Genomic DNA, 21,788 nt, shown 5'->3' on the forward strand with positions numbered 1-21,788 from the left:
GTATGATTTACACATCATAAAATCCACTCATTGTAAGTGCACAATTCAGTGGTCTTTAGATTTATAGAGTTGTGTGCTCGTCACCACCATCCAGTTTCAGAACATTTTCATCACCGAAGACGCCTGTGCCCATCTGCAGTTCATTTCCACTCTGACCAAGCCCTAGGCATCAGTGATGCCTTCTGTTTCTATGAAATTGCTTTTTATAAACATTTCATGGAAATGAAGTCCAACAATATATAGTCTCTATGCCTAGGTTCCTCCATTTAGCAAAATATTTTTGAGGTTCATTCCTATATGTTGTTTAAAGGACATCCTGGGTTTCTCTGGGAGCTTTCTCCCCTGCACCCCCACCCCATTCCTCAGACCACACTTATTAGCCAAGCTGGCACCTGGAGGTCTAGGGCCCAGCGTTTAGGAATCACAGTGTTGAAGATCAAATGGTGCCATTCTGAAATTTTTCAAAAAATTAAGAAGCCTTTATTTGTGTAAAAGAATTAAATCAGCAAATAAGATGTGACATTCCAGTGTAGTGGGAAAAAAATACATGTTATAAAACGTGGAAAAGGCTGTGATCCGATTCTTTTCTGCCCCTTCCCCCCACGGAGGGGAGGTCAATTCTTTGTTGAAGGTGAAGCTATAGGAGAGTCTATCCAGAATATGACTCTTGAGTGTGGTATTGAAAGATGAACAGATAATTGACTGGTCAGATACTGGAAATGACTTGCCTGCTCATGACAGAGTATACATTATTCTCCCAAGCTGGGCAGACAAGTTCACAGTCTGCCTGCGTTATTGGGAATTGTACGGTTGCAAGCCATTTCTGTGAATTTTTGCTAGATCAACAAATGAAATATGGCGAAGGCTTGGCGGAGACCAAGTCTCTGCCAAGCTCTGCAAATCTTCTCAACAAGACAAAACATGGAAACCAACAGCGAGCTTTGGAGTATGAGGGACTTAGTTCAGCCTCATGAGAAAATTACTTAAATTTTCAGAGTCTCAATTTCAGTATTTATAAAATGGAATTAAGATCTAACTTTACAAGGAACTGCGGGGCTTTGTCCTAATGCACGTGAATCAAGAAGAGTTTGGGAGCTGGAATGCTGTAGCTTCTTAAGAATGCTAATCTCCTTTTTCCTCCTGGCACGCGTGGTATGTTACTAATTGTTTGCCATTCTTGCACCTAAGGCCACAAGGAGTTAATGGAATCACAGGGCTTGTTTGTTTTTGGACTCCTCTTTCTATTGCCTCAAGAAAGCTACCATCTTCTAAGTAACCAAAGGATGCGGTGGCTGCTTCATAATGAGGCCTGGCTTCCTTCTAAATATGCGCTGATTGTCAAGGTGATGGAGGAGGTTCATTATTTAGAAGCATAATTAAAGGGCACTTCCTTTAGCTAAACTAATGAGCAGTAAGTGCAGCAATATTTGCATGTTTAGACATTAAGGATGGAAACAGATGACTCGTAGGAGATTGGGAGGAAGCAAGGAAGGTAGAACAAATTAATTTCACCGCTGGGCCTCCAGGGTTATTGCTTCTCAAGACTTCCTCAAAGGAGTGGTCTTCCCTGGGAAGTCAACTCCACCATCTTCTCTTGTTTTATGGGTGAATGGTTGTCTGATCACCATGCCGCAGGAGCACGCTGATCATTGCTTCAAAAATGCTAAAACATGACTCCTGATGGATTGAAATTGGAATCTATTTCTGGATGGCCATCCACCCCTACTTCTAAACCCTCAGACACCAGCACTGGCTCACTCTTTTCATCTTGGTATTAACTATGGGCGTAAATTCTGCCATGTCAAGAATGGCGCCTTTCACTTTCTTGGAGGATGCACATCTTGAGGTCATATTCAAGGTCCATCCATCTGTCAGGTGAGAGCAGCAGGAGGCACCTTGCTGTGTCTCTTGTTCTTTAACCCCAGGCTGGGTATTATGTCTAAACTGCAAGATTCGTGATACAATTAAAAGGAAAGGCCCAACACAAAGTAAGAACTGAAGTAATTCTATTTAAGGGGTTTCACAGTGACCACCTCATGTCTAAGGAAGGAGGGTGAGCGTTAGAATCGCCATTTTACATTAGAATTCCATATTTTCCAATTTCTTGTCTTTCCACATTGTGGAAGAGACAGAGAACAATGTCTTGCATATAACAAAAGCAAACATTTGGGTTCCATGCCAAGGAACCATCTTCCTCCCCTCCACTGGTACCCATTCCCCAAAGAAACCAAGAAGTGCCACCAGTGTGGCAAACCCATGCTGCCTCCGTCAGGACCCAAGGCTCCGGCATCCTAATTCATTATTGAAAATGTTGTTTGATTTACTGAGCACTTTCAAAAAAATTGTGTTGACACTGTTTTCTCTTTTAACATTAAAACAACATTCTTTTTAATGTTATCATTATTTCCTTCTTTTTAACACTTATTTTAAATATGTATTAAGGGATATCTACTGAAAACATGGTCTCCTTGCCTCTGGGCAGATGTACAGGCTAAAACACAAATAATGATTTCACAGGAGTGAAAGGAATTGTGAGCAGGTGCTCATCGGGGTGAGAGAGACCAGAGACAGGTCTGCCAACTAAGGGAGGAAGGTATAGTGCCGCAGTCTGGCTGGGCACAAATCACGGGCCACTCAAGCAGGAACAAACTTTATTTCTGAACTCTACCAGCACACTCCACACATGCTCCCGGGAAATATGCCGACCGCCACGCGGCGCCTCCAGGAACCAGCAACTGGAAATATCTCCTCCGGAAATCCCTCCTCCTGCACTTCCCCAACCAATGGGAACTCTCTGGGAATCCCCACGAGAACTCCAAAGTAGCAGGAGAACTCCAAAGTAGTGGCCAAGGCAGATAGTAATGCCTCGCCTGTCAACCAATACTGTTGGCAAAATGTCAGGGGCCATTCCGACTCAGCTGTGGCTCTCAGCAGTATAGAATAATGAGCGTCTTTTGGATGATGAAATTTAACAGACTCAGGGAAAGAGTGGGAGTCAGTAGGGATGGGGCAGAGCAGAGAATGTCTCCTGTGGCTCCATGCTCACCAAGAGTCTGAATTCTCCATGAAGCACAGGCTCTTCTAAAGAAAACTTCTAGAATTATCTTTAAATGATACTGGAAATCCAAGAAAACCCTGCAAACCAGCTTATCAAGCAACTGGCTTAGGATGTGCCAACACACAAGGCCATGGACCTTCAGTGGGTTGGTGGAGACCACGACCACAAGAGAATGGAAATGGAAGGACCCACACCTTGGGTTTTTCCTCTGGTCAGGTATGCAAAGAGCTCCACCAACCTCGGTCAACACTCACGACACTTCACTAACTGCCCTTACTTTGCTTTATTCCCTTCCGTCTGGTCTCTTGGTGACATCCCCCTTTCAGTCCTGCTTCTGCCTCTGGAGTTCACATTTCCAGAAAGTAGATCATCCAAGTCTCTTTCTTGCCAGTCTTCATAACCATCCCCATTAGATAACTGCCCACCTGTGATCTGGAACTTTACTTGTTGTTAGAGTCTGTAAACAAGTCAAGATGGCGCCTGGCATTTTGCCAGAGGGAGTGGTTTGTGAGGTGGCGCCAGCGAGCCATTAAGTGTGGAGATTCCTTATTGGTTGACTGCTGTATCTAGTTTATGTTAATTAAGATAAGCTGTGTGGAATGTATATATACCCCTCCTGTCCTACAATAAACGCTCCCACTCCTGCTGTATCAATCTACACAAGTTGCTCGTCACCGCCTGGTTATTTTGCTGCAGCCGGACTGCAGCAACTTGTGCTCCAGGGGTAACTAGAACTGGGGCTTATTTGGGACGTGACTCCAAGAATGAAGAGAGGCAGTGGGAGAGTCAGTCGGGGTAGGAGGAGAGGCCAGTACAGGGACATAGCAGAAGTCATGGTGCTCCTTAAAGGGGAGGGGCTGGCTGGAGACCTGTGCCTGGGGCATCCTACAAACATGTACAGAGGAGTCTATGGTCCTGTTGGGTCACCTTAGTAAGGTATGAGAGATGAGACACGGCTTGATTCATGAGCCCCAGCCTCCCTGAGGCTCCTGAGTGATGTATTAGTTTCCTGTTGCTGCTATAACAAAAGACCACAAATTTTGTGGCCTAAAACAACACGGATTTAATATCTTACAGTTTGGGAGTTCCAAAGGCTGAAATGAGTGTCACTGGACTCAACTCAAGGTGGGGCAGGGCTGTATCCCCTCTGGAGGCTCTAGGGGAGAATCTATTTCCCTCCTGTTCCAGTTTCAAGATTGCCACGTTTCTCAACCCCTGGCTCCCATTCCTCATCTCATCACCAGGGTCTCTGCTTCCATGTTCACATCTGGTTCTCTGGCTCTAACCTTCCTGCTGCCTCCCCTCTTATAAAAGACAGCTGGAGCCCATTAGAACCATCCAGACGAATCTCTCCATGTCAAGGTCCTTAACCAATCACAGGGGTGATAACCCTGTTTGATAGATAAGGCGACAGGTTTCAGGGATCAGGGGGTGGACCTCTTCAGGTACCATTATTCTGTCTGAAACAGGTGGTTGCTTGGGGACCCAGCAGTGCCCAGGTGAGGTGGCAAGGCACAGAGGTCATTGGGGCAGCTGTGCACCAGGGAGTCTAGGCATGATGAATGTCTGCATGAGAAGGACTTGTAGGTGACAGGAACCTGACCCAGGCAGTGGGCTGCAGCGGTGGGTGCTGCAGGTTGTCACTGTCTCTCAAAGTAAACAGAATGAACAGGCTAAGCACGTCAGCTGTTACATTTGCAGGGAGCAGATCATCCACACTGCACAGGCCTGACCTGAGAGGTCCCAGAGTGGGGTCCACAGAAGCCACCTCTTCCCAAAGGTCTAGAAGCTCCCTGGGAGATGCAAAGAGGCAGGGAGGGGGGGCTCTGGGAGGACGAGAGGGCTTGTTAGGGAACCAGTGTATATTATAAAGAAGTCAACAATCTAAGTTCTCTTTGGAGATGCAAGTGAGAGAGAGTCACTGTATGTTATTGACCCCAAATAACCCTGCGATTTTGGCGTCTCAGAAAGGGTCATTTGGGATTCTACCTGGATGAGAGAAAAGAGAGGTTCTGGGCATTCCTCTGCCTCTGTTTAGCGCTTGGGTCCCTATAGGAAAGTAGGTCCACCTTGAGACAGTGAGTGGGCAGGGACACTGCGTAGGGGGTTACATTGCATTCGGAGAAGCACGGCCAGCGTGTCCAAGAGTTGGTCTTTAACAGCGGGGTTAGAGTGCTGACAGTGCCCAATTATTTTGCTCATTAAGACGACTGGTCTGGCCTGGACTGGCCATTCTCTAATTAACTCCTTGGCACTTGGCTGTAATAATGATTGAACTAACCTATTTGACTCCCCATGTGGCCGAACGAGCAGATGCAAGTAACCTGACGGGGCCTCATTCTAACTCCCTCCCTTCAGCAAGAATAAAGGATCCAGGCGCTTTTATCTTCTTCCAGGAGCTTTAGAATCCTGTGGATGCAGAGTGGGCTTGACAGCCCCAGAGGAGCGTGCTCAAGTCCCGTCTCTGTGATGAGGGAGGAACAAGACCACCTTCAACTCCAGGGCCTGGGGTGAGGGGACCCTCACACCCTCACCTGCATGCCGGCCCCTTCCCTCTGGACATGGTGAGGGGCTGCTGGGGACCAGGCATGCTCCCCGGTCCAGGGAGTCCAGTCTTCTCTGCAGGGGTCACAGAGGTGGGCCAGGAGAATGGAAACCATGAACAAAGTCAAGTGTGCTTCAATTAAGAAGATCCAAACTCCTCAGACAAACTAGGGGGTGGTTGCCTTGTCTCCAAATAAAATTTTTTTGATCAATCATCTCAAACTAATGGTGAACTGAAAAATACTTGGTTATGTCTGATGATACACATTTTAAAAAATTTATTCTAATTAGTTATATATGACAGTAGAATAAACTTTGACACATCATGCATAACTGGAGTATAACTTCTCATTCATCTGGTTGTACATGATGTAGAATCCCACTGGTCATGTAGTCATATATGCACATAGGGTAATAATGTCCAATTCTTTCTCTATCCTTCCAACCCCTATACTCCCTCTCCCCTTCACTCCCCTCTGTCTAATACAAAGTACCTCTATTCTTCCCTAGCACTGCCCCACTTATTCTGAATTAGCATCCACATATCAGAGAAAACATTTGGCCTTGGGTTTATTTCACTTAGCATGACATTCTCCAGCTCCATCCATTTATCTGCAAATGCCATAATTTCATTTTTCTTTAAGGCTGAGTAATATTCCATTGTATACATACACCATACATTTTTTTAAAATGAGAAAATATTAAAAATTGGGATGTTTTACATGATAACCAGACTTCTAACTTCTGGAGTGTGGATTGAAACTATGTGGAAGCTCAACCTTTAATTCATTCTGCCAAGTATCTCTGCCTCCACCTGGCCCAAAGTCCTTACTGCTTTTTCCAGAAGCCCACAATTGTTAGAGTCTAGGACTCCCATAGGAGAACATTCCCAGGATATCTGGACTGGGTGTCACTAGGCAGGGCTGTGAGCTTCCCCACCGTGGAGTTGTGCCTGTTTCTTTCTATTCCTGGTGCCTATTACACATTCTGGCACAGACAGGACAAAGGTCAACCAAATGAATTTGACTTCTGTATCTTGTAATCATCGCAATTTTTCCGAGATTTTTTTTTTTTTTCCTACTGGGTGCATCTCTGCTCTCACTGGTCAACGGAAGCTGTCACTTAAACTGGTATCACGCACCAAGTGGGAAATGCTATACAACGTCAGTGGGTTTTCATCCCAGCACCAACAGGTCAAAGGGAAGGTGATCAGAGTCAGCAACACTGAGTCAACCATATCCAGATTCGTTAAAGCCAGGAGGACTGCAAGGTAACATACTTTTCCTGTGGGTGGGGCCGTTGGGTGTTCTCCGTGGCTTTTGAGTGGGTTTTCATGTGGCTAACTGCAGGCTCAAGGGATGTGCATTAGCAGATCATAAGTAAAAATCCCACTAAAATAACATTCTCCCTGTCCTTATGGTCACGTTAGCGAGATGCACTGGATGTCAGAGGCATTTCCTGGAGCAGATGGTAATGGACTTCCCTGGCTGTCCATGCACCTTGGCAAAAGGTGTGGGGCAACGGGATCGAGAGCACACAGTGCTTCTGTGACAGCTGTGGCACTCACCAGGCACACTGCGGAAGAGCTCTGTGGAAACCGTCCTGTACACCGTACCCTGGCTTCAATGCCTGTGAGGACCCACCTACTCCAACCCTCTTCTTCTGAGCTGGGTCTCTTGGCCTGGGTGTGGATACAGGAGGCAGGGAGATTCTGCTTCCCTGGCCCCTGCCACTGACCCCATTGAATGGCCTGAGTTATACTTGCTGAAACTTGATCAATGTGATGACTGTCAGACTAGCCTTCTCCACATTTCCGCATCCCTAATATTCTCAGTCTTCTATTGAATAACAGATGCTTGGATTCTGACCCATTTCTAGGGGGATAAAGAGACAACTCAATAACATGATCATAAAAAGCCACTGGTGATTTAATTCCCATCTGCTCCTTTGCATTTGGGTCCTGACTTTCGTCAAAGTTCCCCCCATGCCCACCTGCAGACAGCCCTCCTGCCCACTGTCCGCCATCTTGGCCACCTAGCCGGGCACCATGAAGCCCTCCACTACGGCCAGCTGTCCCCACCGGCCAGCTGTCCCCACCGGGAGGCTTTCTCTTATCCCCAGATCCATATCTGTGCTCCTGCATGGGCTCCAACATCTGGCTCCCTGCCCTCTGCCCCTACCGACTGCACCAGACTGTCAACTACCTGTTAATGTATTGGTTTGATCCAGTTTGATCTAGAAGGACACTTGTAGAAGGCAGATGCACCTATTTTATCTGCTGATCCTGAGTTCCCACCACAGAGCCTGGCTCATAGTTTGTAATCAGGATAGACTGCTCAGTAAAGAACTCAGGGAGCTGCGTTAGAACAGGATGCAGCCTCCGGAATGTCCAAGGCGGACCAGGGGTTTAAATACACACAGTATTAGGCCAGCTTGAGTCCTTTCTAGTGAAGGCTGAGACCCGCTGCTAGCAAACACAGCTGAGTCTTTGAAATAAGATATCAAGATCAAAGATAAACAACATGAGAGAGCCAGAGAGTGAAAAATGACAGAATTTTAGAATATTAAAATGCTCAATCAAATGAATCAAAAGATCAATTAATCAGCAGGAGGTGTTTTAAAACATCTCTAGATGTTTTTTCTCTCCTTCCCCTGACTCCCTGCCCCACTTCCTGTCTCCCTTCTTTGGATCTCGACACCCATTCATTGATACGCAAGCACTTACTGGGCATGAATATTGTGCGCAGGGCTGGGACCTGCACTCAGCTTTGAGGACTGTGAGACGCAGTCCTGCCCCACGTGCTCAGCATGAATGGACAGGCCGGGTGAATGGGGTAAGGACCATGCAGCAGATATCAGGCTGGTGTTCTGCACAGTGTGATGAGCAGAGGGGAGAGGGGAACCTCTAGAGGGTGCCCCAGGATGGCTTCTCGGGGACAGAGGCTTTCTCAAACCCTGATTCTTGTGATCAAATCAGAAAGATTTTAGACATGTTGCTCAAAGAAGCAGGCATGAGTTTATAGAAGGGATAGGAAAAGGGAATGGGGACACTCTCAAAGGAGAGAGAGTCCTCTCTGAGAGGAGAGGGACCCTGTGCCTGGCCTGCACTCCAGTTTTACTGGGGATCCTGGAGAAGTTTCCAGAGAGTCTTGCTCAGGTCTATCTCTTGACTTTTGATTGACAGCTGGGTGACATCAGACTTCCAAGTTCCCACTGCCATGACAACTCTAGGTCACGGTGGCCCATGCTGACCAGTTCTAACTGGATTCTTAACCATAGATTCTTACAGATTTTATGGTTAGGAGGAATCATCCTTATTTCCCTGAGTTTCAGGATCTGGTCTAGTAAAGGGCATGGAAGTCTTTCCCCTTCAGGGGAGCTTGGGTTCCTCTGTGGACATTGTTTTGGGCCTGCATCTCTCCTGCAGATAACAGGTAGTGTGCAGAGGAATGTGACAGATCCTGTCCACTTAGGCCAGCCAGAGCTGCAGGTAAATTGCTTCTTGGAAAAGAGAGCATGCGAGGGTCGGCACAGCGGGCCCAGCTTACAGAATCATTCTCTTAACCTCAGGTTCCCACTGCTCATGTCGCTCTGTCCCCTAACACAGGGAGCTCAGTAAGGAGAAAGAGGAATCTGTGGGCTGGTTCGTGGCTATCACTGGACTTGCAAGCAGCTCTTCACTGGGTCCTTCTTCAGAGGGAAGACAACTGTCCAGGTGACCTGGGGCATCTATCAATAGGTAATCTCTGAAATTTTTGAATATTACTTCTTGTACTTTAGGAGTCTTGTTGAGGAAGCCGTTTCCTAAGCTGACATGATGGGGTGTTGGGCCTACATTTTCTCCTGGTGGGTGCAGGATTTCTGGTCTGGGAAAGACAGTGCAATGAATCTAACGTGACTTTCCTATGCATGTACATGAATCCACCACAGTGAATCTCCCCATAATGGACATCCACAAGACTAGGATCCGAACTGGAATAAGACATACTCCATGTTTGTATAAATAAGTCAAAATAAACTACTGTCATGTATAAATAAAAGAACAAATAAACTAAATTAAAAATAAAATTTATGATTATTAATTTCTTTATTATGCAAATACTGGGAACTGAATTGTATTTGTCCCAAATTCACATTTGAAACACTTTTTCCAATATTTTTGGATATAGGGCCTTTAGGGAGCAATTGAGGTTAAGGGAGGCCATCTGGGAGGGACTGTAACTTTTTTTTTTTTTTTTGTGGTGCTGGGGATCAAACCCAAGGCCTTGTGCATGGGACCGAAATTTGATATAGCTGGTTGCTAACCTCAGATGCAAGAACTCTCTCTCTCTCTGTCTCTCTCTCTCTCTCTCCCATGTGAGGACACAGTGTGAAGGAGGTCCTCTGTGAGCTAAGCTGAATTGGTAGGCACCTTGATATTGGACTTCTTGGCCTTCATCACTGGCTCAAAATAAATTTTTACTGTTTAAAAAAATCCAGCCTGGGGTACTTTGTTATAGCAGACTGTGCAAACTAAGTCAAGGAGGAAGACAGAACTTGAGCAAAGCCAAGATCCGACAATTTTATGAGGTTTCACGAAGACTACAAACATTTTGCATTTCAGTGATAATTCTGATCCATAAATTTAAAACATCTGAGAACTCAACATGTTTTAAATTTTAAATTACCCCACTCACCAAAGGAGCAGCGTAACATAAGGAAAGGGAAGGTGCTGACCATGGTTTGCGGGGTGGCCCGGGGTCACTGAACCTGGGTCTCCTGGCTCCCAGGGCACAGGAAGGCCTGCAGCAGAGCAGAGAGGGGCCCCTCCCAGGCACCAACACATGGTGTCAGTGAAATCAAGACAATCTGGAGGTGTTCCATGGGCCTTGGCCCCCCCCCCCCCTTAAACCTACCACTTTAGGAACAGATTTCAGAATCGCTAGATTCACTATATATTTATCTGTACAACTAGAATTCCCTCCTTGCCTAATTTTAATTTCAAACCCCTCAACTTTATTTTATTTCTCTATCCGTTCTTCTCAAGCCCATTTCAGAAAGCGCCACAGGGTATCTATAATTATCTCCACTAGTATGGCAGTGTTCTTATTAAAAAAAAAAAAACCCTTTGCAATATGGAATTTATTTTGATTCACTTCAATTTGTATTATATATTTTAAAACATCCCATAAAAGCCATCTGGCATGTTAGGACATAGCTGAGAGGTTGCTGAGAAATCATATAAACTACGTCACGATTTCACGGTTCCTGCAAGACCCAGAATTCCAAACACAGAGGAACACACACTAATCCAGATGCCATCTTCCTGGAGTCCTGGAAGCCAGCAGCATGGGAGTTACTAGGAGAGGGTTAGGCACTTGCCACCAAACTCACCCACACTTCTTTCTCCTAAGTGTGGAAGCCTTGATCTTGTCACACTGCCCGGAACCCACCAGTGGGGATTCCCTGGGGTTTATTTTAAAGAGTATGTATGTATATTTCTGTGGAGATGCAAGGGGATAGCAACCACTCACATCTCAGTGTGAATTAGTTCTCGCAGAGATCAGTCCTAATGGGGGCCTAGGGATTTAGGAAGAGGATGGGGTAGAAATGTAGCAATAAGAAAAGAGGAGGGACAGGATACTGAATCATTCCACCCTAGACAAGGTGAGGCAGGTAGTATACCCAATAGGCTTTGGAGGACGAAAAGAAGACTGAGGGTCCCAGAAGCACCCATCTCAGGATAAGGGTAGGGCAGAGTAAAAGCAAAACAAGAGGCTGAGGCCTCAGGAACTAAGGGTCATAAGATGAGTGTCATTCCATCTGCTTCCTTAAGCATCACCACTTTACACTCCCCATGTCTGGCTAAGGGCAATCTCCCTTAAAACTGTTTTTAAATATGCACACTCTCCTCGTCCCCCATTGGAATCTAAGCAAAGGCCAACTCTGGGCTTGCTGCTCAGCCCTTGGAAACACACTTCAAAGCCCTGGATTCAAGCCCGACACTTAATCTGCCTTTGACAAGCGTGGCCCCGTGGCCTTGGCCATCAAAAGTTCCGAGGCCTTGGAGCAAGTCAGATTTTCCATTTCAGAAAAGGCCACGCACTGCTCAGGGTGCTCTGAGTCACTGTTCGCTTTAAAGCCCTCAGGTCCCAGTTCTCAACCTCCTGTCACCAAAGCAAGTGGCATCGTCATGCAGAGGAGGTGGCAGAGCCACCCAAGGAGCATTTACGATGCAGAAACGTGCTAACCACCATCATAAGCCGGACCCGGGGATCAGGAGAGGCCAATTCCCAGCGCTCAACTCTGGCAAAGGGTGGACAGCGCACCCAACCCGTGCGCGGTGTCCTGCTGGGAAGCGGGCCTCCCCCTGTAATGGGCATCAAGGGACAGTTTCCATCAGGACTCTGAGATGCCATGCGCCTCCCGGGTCTGATTTTTCCAAAACCCAGCAAGTGACCACAACCTGGAAGTAGCCACCTGCTGCCATCAGCGCGGGAGCGAACCCCCACCGGCCCCGCGAGCGCAGGGCTGCCCCCTGGGCTGACCTGGTCCAGCTTCCAGTGGAACTCGGCGGGGCGGAAGGTGTCGGCCTGGTCGAAGTCCTTCCGCAGGAGGAAGACGAGGCGGCAGTTGTGCACGTAGAGCGCGTAGTGATGCCGGTTCATCTCTGAAAGCCAGAAGGAGGGTGTGGGAGTGAGAGGGTCGCTGTGCCAGGCCCCACCGAGAAGCCTCCGCCACCCCAAGACCAAGCACAGCTCCAAGACCAAGGACAGGGGCCCTCCAGTTTCCTGGGTCCCAACGGGTTCCCAGGAACATTCTGGAACATCCATGGTGGTGCTGACAAATGGAAGGCTCAGGAGAGTCCACCTTGAAACTGCTGCTGGGAGCCATCTGGCCTTCAAATCCTGACTTATACTCAGACACTGCATCAGAACCAGGGCAAAAATTCCTTAGATTGACAAATTCTTTTTTTTTTTTTTTTTGGTGACAAACACTTCCTGGAGGGTTAAGGGAGCTCCTGCCAATCATGTCAGCTGCTCTGGACTCCTTAGCCTAGTTGGTTTCTCCTGGAGTTTGTTTTATTTCATCAGACTTGACACAGTGACCACAGAGCATGTTCTCTTGCTTTAATCTATGTTAAGAGGAGCTCCCCGGCTTTTAGTGGCTAGGAGGAGGGGACAAATTGATTTTCCAGCATTTAGATGAAATTCTGTGACTCTTCAAAGCCAAGAACCCCCACCCCCATACTCAGCAATCAATCAATGGGACCTTTTCCTCCTCCATGTAAAACCTTATTCTCCTGCTTAGGAACTCTCAGGTCAATCTGGCCATGATGCCTGTGGCCACGAGATACTACCAGCTATCAGAAGAGGGCTATTCTTGGACAGGTGCTCAGAGAACTCACATTCTCCTATGTGGTAGTACACAGAGAAACTTAACAGAAGATTCATGTATCATAAAGGTTGAGTGGATGAGCAGGTAGCCATGTGTAGTGGAAAGAGCGGGACCCTAGAGATAGAGACTTAGGGTGGAGCCTCTCAGAACCTCAGTCTCCTTAACTATATTATGATGGGTTTGCTGGATGGTCCTAAGGTAGCCTAAGACTGTGGCCTTGTGACAGATTCCCCAGCATCCTAATCAGTCCTTACCTGTGGACACCAATCCCAGTCCCAGGGATGAATCCTCACTGGCTCTGTCCTAACAGTTAGCTGCAAGAAATCCCTCTGTGACACTCATGCTCAGGAGGTGTGCCCAAGTTCAGCCACGGAGGCCATTCTCCTGGCCACAGAGCTTCTGCTGGGGACCACTAAGGGGGAGGGGCTGGGTCCAGGCTAGGGATGAGTGTTTTCCTGGGCAGCTCTGGGAAGGACTCTGGTAGAACCTGAGTAGAAGAGGCTCACCCTTTCCCCCGGGAGCGGCCATGCTCACCTCGGGGGTGAGCAGCCCTGTTTATGTACATGGAATTGATACATACATGGACACAGATCTGAGAGACTCAAAGACACCTCCATCACACTTTACCTTTGGGGTGACTTTATGAAGCCAGCCCAGTTCTGGGTGTCTTCAGTTATAAGAACCTCCCGAGCTGGGGCTGCAGCTCAGTGGTAGAGTGCTTGCCTAGCATGTGGGAGGCACTGGGTTCAAGTCTCAGCGCCACATAAAGTAAAGGCATTGTGTCCATCTACAACTAAAAAAAATAATTAAAAAAAAGAACCTCCCATACCCAGCATTTGTTTGCTTTTCTCAGACGTCTGATATCAGTTTCCTGTGGGCTTCCCACTCCTTGGAACTGAAAGCATCTTAACTGACACAATGAGGAAATGTGTGTAAAGCATCTGCCTGGAACAGACGCTCAATGACTTTGTTATCACAGAGATCATTACCCGGCCTCGCGACCATGGCAACGTGGCAAAATAGTGTTGGACACTGTTGGCACACAAACATCGCTATTCTCCAGAATGCAACCCGGGAACGGCAGGGAAGAGGATGGTCGGTCACCCAGCAAGGCAGCGCTGGCCCAGGCCGGGGCTGGGTGACCACTCTGAGCCTCTGATTGGCCAAACCCTCTGGCCTAGTTTTGGGGCATCTTCAAAAATATTACTGTCTCCCTTTGCACTATATAACTGATTTTTCTGTAGTTTCTGTTAATAAGTGTCAGGAAAGTGCAGGTAGAGAGAAACTTTGCCTTCAGTTTTTTTATTTGGAGTCAGTTTGGGGGCGAGGAGGTGGATCAGGAAGAATGAAGGAACAGATTTCTCTCTGGGGGTCAGCTCCCTCCGTCTGCCTTGCTGCTCTGGACTCCTGGAGTCCACACACATCTGAACAGGGTCTGCAGCTCAGCTCACAGGAGGCTGGAGGGAGGTTCCCACCTCCTTATCATAGCAGAACATCTGAATCTTTCTGAGAGGTTTTCTGGTCATGCTGGGGATGTGGGCACACCCCTCCCTTTCCCAGTAGGTAGTGGGGACCATCCCAGCCCTCTACCAGGTTGACACCTCTGCCATTCTCACCTGAGGCTGCTGGGTCAGGTTGGCCCTCTCTCTCTTGGAAAGCTCTAAGTGGCTAGCTCTGCATGTGGCCACTTTTCATTCATTCTTTTCTGCTGACCTCAGAGGGAGCAAGAGGATTGCAGGCCAGGAGGAGGGGATCCCAGCAGCAGGAGCAGGAGGGTGGGTAGGAGGGGATTAGGGAGACAGGGCCAGAGCTGAGCTCGTGAAGAGCAGTGGAAGGGGACCCCCACACAGGGCAGAGAGAGGTGAGGGCCAACTCAGGTTGCAGCAGTCACAGTGCCCCACGTGACAGACACTGCTATGTGTTCACCTGACCTTGTTCCCTTTGCACCTCGACACTCAGTTAAACACATTCACAGCCTCCCCAGGGTCAGGTGGGGCAGTGGGACCAAGTTCTGGGAGGTCAAGAGTGACCTTCTGTCCTGGCCAATAAAACCCTTTTGCCCCATCTCTAATCTGGCTCTCTGATCTGTGGCTGAGCTTGGCAGCTTCAGAGGGTGGAAGGATCCGTGGTCTGAGAACATCTGGAAGAAACAGAGCTCCCCTGCCCTCCAGGCCCACCTGTGACTAGACAAACGCACTAGGGAAAACTGATAAGAGAGAGCTGGCCACTGGGAATGCTGTTTGTTGGTAGTGATAACAGTTGTTGCCGCCCCAACACCCAACATTTTCCTGCAATTAGCCTTTGCTGACTAGTCAATTCTGTTGTGCAACTATTTATAAATTCCTTCATAGTGGGCCAGCATTAATAAGTTTTACTGATTGTACCAAACAGAAATTAATGCAATTTTCATGAAGGGCAATTCAACAATTTACATTAATAGCGTTCTTAATATTTATATTCTTTGATTTAGTAATTCAACTTCTGGTCAGGAAATCATCAGAAATGTCCAAAAGTTATGTAGTAGAACACTCTCTACAGGATTGTTTTATTTGCATTTGAGAGGAAAAATCTAAATACCCAACAAAAGGGAGCCAGAGAAATGAAGTATTATAAATCCACATGACAGAGTCTTAAAACTGCCATGGAATTCATTCTGAAAGGAATATTTCATCACATAGAGAAGTGATCTGAATAGAGTTATATAAAGCAAACAGATAATAGTATCACATGTATTATAAAAATAGATTAAAAAGGTAAGGACATTGTACATATAGAGAGAAATAAAGAGGTGTTTAATGAAATGTACTTCGTGTTATCAGAGTATTAGGGTTTTGTGGTTTGTATATCTTTATACTTTTCTGTCTTCTTCACGTTTCTACTATAAACATTTATAGCTGGGAAATTTTCTGATATGCAAAAGCTCTAATCAGGCTTTAATTTAGTGCAAATATTTTAATTTTTATTCAGGATAAAGATATATCTATAGAATTTCTTTTAAAAGACATAAGTTAAAAAAAAAAAGTCTTTCCATTGTCTCTGTGCCAATCTTGAGCTTGTAAAGTATGGTTTTCTACTAGGCTAAAGTTGCAAAGCACCAGTTCTTGGTGATTGGGGTGCTGACTCTCCTGTTGGCAGACTATTTTGATGACCCGAGGCATCATTGTCTAATGATGCAGAGTTTCCAGGCTTGGCTGCCCAATAGCATCTCCTGAGATTCTGATGAATGGACCTAGGGTGGGACCCTGGCAACTACATATTTTTACAAGTGCAATAATTTATTCTAAAGAGATGGGCTGAGGATGTGGCTCAAGCGGTAGCGTGCTCGCCTGGCATGTGCGGGCTGCTGGGTTCGATCCTCAGCACCACATAAAAAAAATAAAATAAAGATGTTGTGTCCACCGAAAACTAAAAAATAAATATTAAAAAATTTCTCTCTCTCTCTCTCTCTCTCTCTCTCTCTCTCTCTCTCTCTCTCGTGCGCTCGCGCGCCTGTGGTGCACTTGTCTGCCCTTGGGCATGGGCTAAGAGTTCCTGAGTCCGAGCCTGCTGTTCTTGGATTTTGGCAGCAGCATCCAGGACCCATCACTCAACCTTCCAGATTCCAGTTGCTCCCTCTCTGAGCAGGAATATCTACATCTGTCTCCTCTGCCTCCCAGGGGTACCTGGTACATCTCAGAAACCACCATATGTGTGGCCACTGACCATAGCTCAGCTGCTCCATGTCTGTCTACACAATCCTAGGCTGCCACTTCACTGTGGTTTGGGATCTGGGACCAAGATGGCAGTGCACCACCAGGTCCTGCGAGGGCCAGGCCACTAAACCTGGTCCCGGATCTCAGCACTATCTCACACAGGTCTGTGGAATCCTTCCTGCATGCACGTTCCAGAGCAAACCTGATGATGGCACCGACCCCTCCCAGGTAGGCTTGTTTTGTGACGAGGGGAAGGAAATCTAGATCACTCCCTCTCACTTTCTACATCCAGAAAATGCATTAACTTGGCTGTAAAGATCAACTGAAACAGGGAGTATGGAGGTTCTTGTAGCAGCATAAAGTGGAAAAAAATCCAGAAGTAGTAATAATAACAATAGTAACCATCATTAGCAACCCCAGGTAAACTAAAGAGGTATTAATTATATATCTGGGGCTGCAAAGTGATTTCATTCTTTACTTCATGTTTGTTTTTCCCATTTTACATGCAGGGAAACTGAGTGTTACAGTTAGACATGAGATGTCCCCCCAAACTTATGTGTGAGTCAATGCAAGAATTTTCAGAGGTGAAGTGATCAGACTATGAGAGATATAACCTAATCAGTGGATTAATCCACTGGTACAGATTAACTGGGTGGTAATTGTAGGCAGACAGGGTGTGGCTGGAGGAGGTAGGTCACTCCTGAGCTACTTTCTTCACCGCACCCTTTTTTCTATGATGTTCTATCTCATCTCTGACCCAGAGCTAGAGAATCAGCCAACCATGGACTGAATCTCTGAAACCGTGAACCACTAACTTTTCCTTCTCTAAGTTGTCCTTGTCAGGTATTTGGTCACAGTGACTCAAAAGCTGTCTAAAACACTGAGGCTCAGAGAGATTAGCAACTCCTCAAAGGTTATACCTGAAGGAGTGGAACTTAAGCTGTCCAAAAGGAGAGGCTGAGCTGCTGGCCATTTTTCTATGTTGTCTTCTTACTGTTACATCCGACATTTTTTTTATTTATTTGGGGCATTTGAACAAAAGTTGCATTTGAATGGGAAATGGTAATTATCAGTAAAGACAGAGTAATATATTTTGCATAAGATCTCAGAATATCTGTGCATGTGTGTACCTGTGCACACATGTGTGTGTGCATGGGGACTTTAGTGACGAGAGCATGGGGCGTGGCTTTGGTTGGGTCTAAGCTGTCATTCCATTACTGATGCTTGCTTGCTGTGTGACTATCTGGGACAAGCTGCTGAACTTCTCAGGGATGTGTACTTATCATTCAGATGGGAAAAGCAATAGTGCTGTTATAAAATTGTTGGTGAAGGAGTCAGAAACTGTTTAACTAGTAAGAGCCAACGCCAATCACAAGTCCTGTGTGCCAGGCACTGTTCTAAGCACTCCATGTGTATTAATTTACTTAACTCTCATACAAACCCTTCAAGGGAGGTGATACTGTAATGCCCATTATATAGACTGGGAAAACGAGGCACAGAGAGGCTTAACCACTTGCCTGAGGTCACATAGTACTAAGAGGCAGAGTGATTTTAAAAACCAACCTGTGTCCTGTCTTGCCCAGGTGAAGCTTTCTAAATGCCTAGGAAATGTGAGCTACCAATATTACCAGTGCCAGTGATTTTCAAATGACTACTTTAAGTTGCAGGACCCTTTTATTCAAAAGAAGTCCTTTGGGAGTCTTTAGGTACTAAAGGTGGAGCTTCTTGTTTGAAGTCACGGTGAGGATTCCTCCCCCCACCTCACTCAGAGCCATCCTAAATCACCTCTGGGGATGCTGGAGTTCTGAGGAACCCAGCTGGGAGATCACTGGTTCCAGCTTTGCATTCCTGGTGTACCTGTACCTTCTCCCCTTCCCTTTCCTACTCCCACTTCACCCCAATCCCAGTAAACCACAGCCAGAAATCCAGAATGCATTCCCAGGGCCCCTCCCACACTGCGTCTCTTCTCCCTTCCCCCATGACCACTTCTGTGCCCAGACACTGGGCTGGGCTAGGGTGACCCACCGGTTTTGTCTGAGTTGCAGAGGATGGTCTCCTTCTCGGCTCTCACACCAGGGCTGGGGCCGTGCTTCATCCACATGGTGATGGTGAACTGGTCCGTCAGGTTCTTGGGCACAATCCCATCTGGGATCTTGGCACCCTGCCTGCCGTCAAACTTGAAGATCATCTCACTGCTGTCCACCAGCAGTCCTGCCGTCCAGTTGGTGGCAGCACTGGGGGACGGTAGGAGGTCAATGATGCCCGAGGAGGCTCCTGCAGGGCGGGGCGGGGGGGGGGGGGACAGAAAGCCAAAGGGTCAGTCCTCAGGGGTTGGGCAGCTTCACCTTCTGTTTTTCTGCTCCTGGGTCAGGTCTGTGCCTAGACCTGAGCTCGGTGACTTGGCAGCAGAAGTGTCCAAGGCCATCCCCATCCCTGGGGAGGTAGCAGTCACTTTGGCATCAGACGTAAGTGATGGCAGTGGCCAGGTGGGGTGCAATCCATCCATCCATCCATCCATCCATCCATCCATCCATCCATCCATTAACCCATCTGCTGTTTCTTGAGCACTAACTATGTGCCAAGTCCCCTGATAGGTGCTGGTGGCTCAAAGGTGCATCAGACACAGTCCCTGTCCTGCAGGAGCTCAGAGCCCACACATTGACCCAGCATGATCCACACTGTGACTGGGGAGAGTTCCAGGGCCTGATCCCCTGAGAAGCAGTGTGAACCCCTTTATTCTCAGCATGCTTTTTTTTTTTTAATTATTATCACCACTCATTGAGGTCAAATGGTACAGTGGTTGAAAACATGAGCTCTGAAGCCAGTAAAGCTTGAATTTGACACCTGGCAGCATGATGTGCTAGCTTTGTGACAGAGAGCAAGTCACCTGACCTCTCTGCCTCTGTCTTTCCTCTCCCCATTGTGTTTGGGGACTGGATGAGATAATGCACCAGAGCTTGGAGCAGCATGCTCGCCACATGGTGAGTGTCAGCTATGACTTTGTCACCAGCTCCACTATTGTTTCTGCTACCACTAGTATTCCAGGCTGAGGCCAGGGGAGGCTAAGAGCCATAGCCCAGTAGGAATGAAGCGTGGCATTTTTGGTTGAAAGGTAATGCCAGCAAGCCATTGAGATGATAATGATTATGTTAAGATGTGCATTCAATTGGAGATTAGACCCCTGCTGTCCGCCTGGGCCTGCTATTTTGGAGCTCTCCCGGGACTCCCGGAGAGCTCCCATTGGTTGGGGAAGTGCGGTAGGAGGGATTTCCGGAGGAGGGATCTCCTGTTGGTGTGGTGTGCCCCGGAGAAGGCCGTGACTCTGTGCCCAGCCAGACTGCGGCAAGGGGACATAACCCCGAGCAGTGACAAACAATGGAAAGATGAGCTTTCAGCGAGAATCACAGGTCAGCTCAGTGGAGTGAGGGCTGAGGTAAGAGGGCGAGGCTGCACTGGGGGAGAAGACAGGACTGTCCCACTGGGCGGAGCCCCACTCAGTTTCCCAAAAGGCTCAGATGCAGAGTGCTCTGCATCCTTCTGTCCATACAGAGGCAGGGCTCAGCCACTCAGGAAGGATGGAGGTCAGGAGCTCCTTGCTGTGTCCAACTAATAAGAACCGGGGCGTCTAAGGCCCAGTGTGTAGGGGCTGCCTCCCAGCACCACACTGACCAGCCAGTCATAAACTCAGATGGAGCTGACTGTAGGTACCTGCTGCTGGTCAGCGTCATGGAGTTTTGACTTCTGTACAGCAGAGCCTCATCTTACCTAGGTGTGGGTTTTGAGGTCAGCTACCACAGACAATCTCCCACAGTTAAGATGGCCCCTGAAAACCCTCAGGAAGGTGCCATATTGGGAACCAGAAGACTTCTTTAAAAGGTTCAGCAGAGACAGCCTCCCTGCAGGCTAGGAGCAGATCACCAGGTCATAGCCCCTGGCTTACCATGGAAGGCTGCTCTGTGTGCAAAATCTGCCTCCTGGGAGCCCAGATGCTCTGCGTAGCCCTGTGAGGTGTCCATCCGGAGGGGCTCTAGAACTGCTGAGCCTGAGAAGGCGGGAGATGCCTGATTTGTGCTCAGCAGGGGAAGTGTGGGCAGTAGGGACACCATCTACATGGGTATTACCCAGGGATCTCGCTTATCCTGTCTCAGAGGCATAGCAGCCCTCAGTTACTCCTGACTGCCCACCTTCCCACCTGGTGCCCCCATGAGATGCTCTGGATATTCACCCGATGTTCAGATGACCTGACATCAGTTTGACATCAGGATTTCCAGTATAAAGACAGCTAGTGACTGGGGAACACATCGTGTCTGTTGGTTCCTGAAGTCCGAGATGGCCACAGAGATGTGGGCTGACTGCTCAAGGCTCCTGACAGCTAGCTCAGGCCAAGGATGCCACACAGTGGGGCACAGCCCAGGGCACAGATGAGCACATGGTGCCGGTGGAGGTTGGCTCTCCCATCCACACAGCAGCCAGGACTCCATACTGGGGGTCTGGAGGAGGGCTCAGCAGGACTTGAAACTCCCTCACATGAGGTCCTTCTTTTGGCTCTGCTGTCCCTGTAGAATTCACACTGCACTTGGCACCTCAGACTAGGGGAGGGATCAGTTGAAAATTCAGGACTGGTTTGGGGTGACGTGAAAGAAAGTTTGATTACAGAATAACCCAAGCCCTGGATGGTGATATTCTATACATGTAGCTGATATTTACAGAACTTTACTTTTTATAGTTTTGCAATTATGAAATTATTATTTTCCTAGCATTTTTTTTTTATGGCACTGATTGGCGTCAGATCTGATTTAGTTAAGTACTTTACATGGTCCTTCTTAGTTACCTGTCTGTAGTGAATACTACCAGGAGTCCTGTTTACAGAGAAGAAGCCCCAGGCTGAGCAAGCCCAGGACTGCACCCAGCTAGTGAGGGGGCCCATCAGCACAGCGAGCTCCAAAGCCCAGGCTCCCCGCTGGACCACCTCGGTGAACCTGGAGGAAGATCGTGTAACCTCCTGGGAATTTTGCAAATATGGACACTGAGGCCCAAAGAAGGGAAAATGACTGAACCAAGATTGCACAGCAGCACAGCTGGCTAGGGGCACATGCAGCACTCAGAAACATGGACAA

General features: G+C 47.7%; 1 protein-coding gene across 2 annotated transcripts in view; it reads right to left on the minus strand.

Moving 5' to 3' along the window:
- Clstn2 (calsyntenin 2) overlaps nt 1-21,788 on the minus strand; it is a 561,925-nt gene that overhangs the window by 64,230 nt on the left and 475,907 nt on the right. For both annotated transcript variants that reach the window (XM_071615603.1, XM_027933766.2), the window contains exons 7-8: nt 18,697-18,945; nt 12,130-12,251 (exon numbers count right to left, since the gene is read on the minus strand). In XM_071615603.1, coding sequence (XP_071471704.1) covers nt 12,130-12,251; nt 18,697-18,945 — 371 coding nt within the window. The remainder of the gene's footprint in view (nt 1-12,129; nt 12,252-18,696; nt 18,946-21,788) is intronic.

This window comes from Marmota flaviventris, chromosome 8, assembly GCF_047511675.1.
Source record: "Marmota flaviventris isolate mMarFla1 chromosome 8, mMarFla1.hap1, whole genome shotgun sequence".
Lineage (NCBI taxonomy): Eukaryota > Metazoa > Chordata > Mammalia > Rodentia > Sciuridae > Marmota > Marmota flaviventris.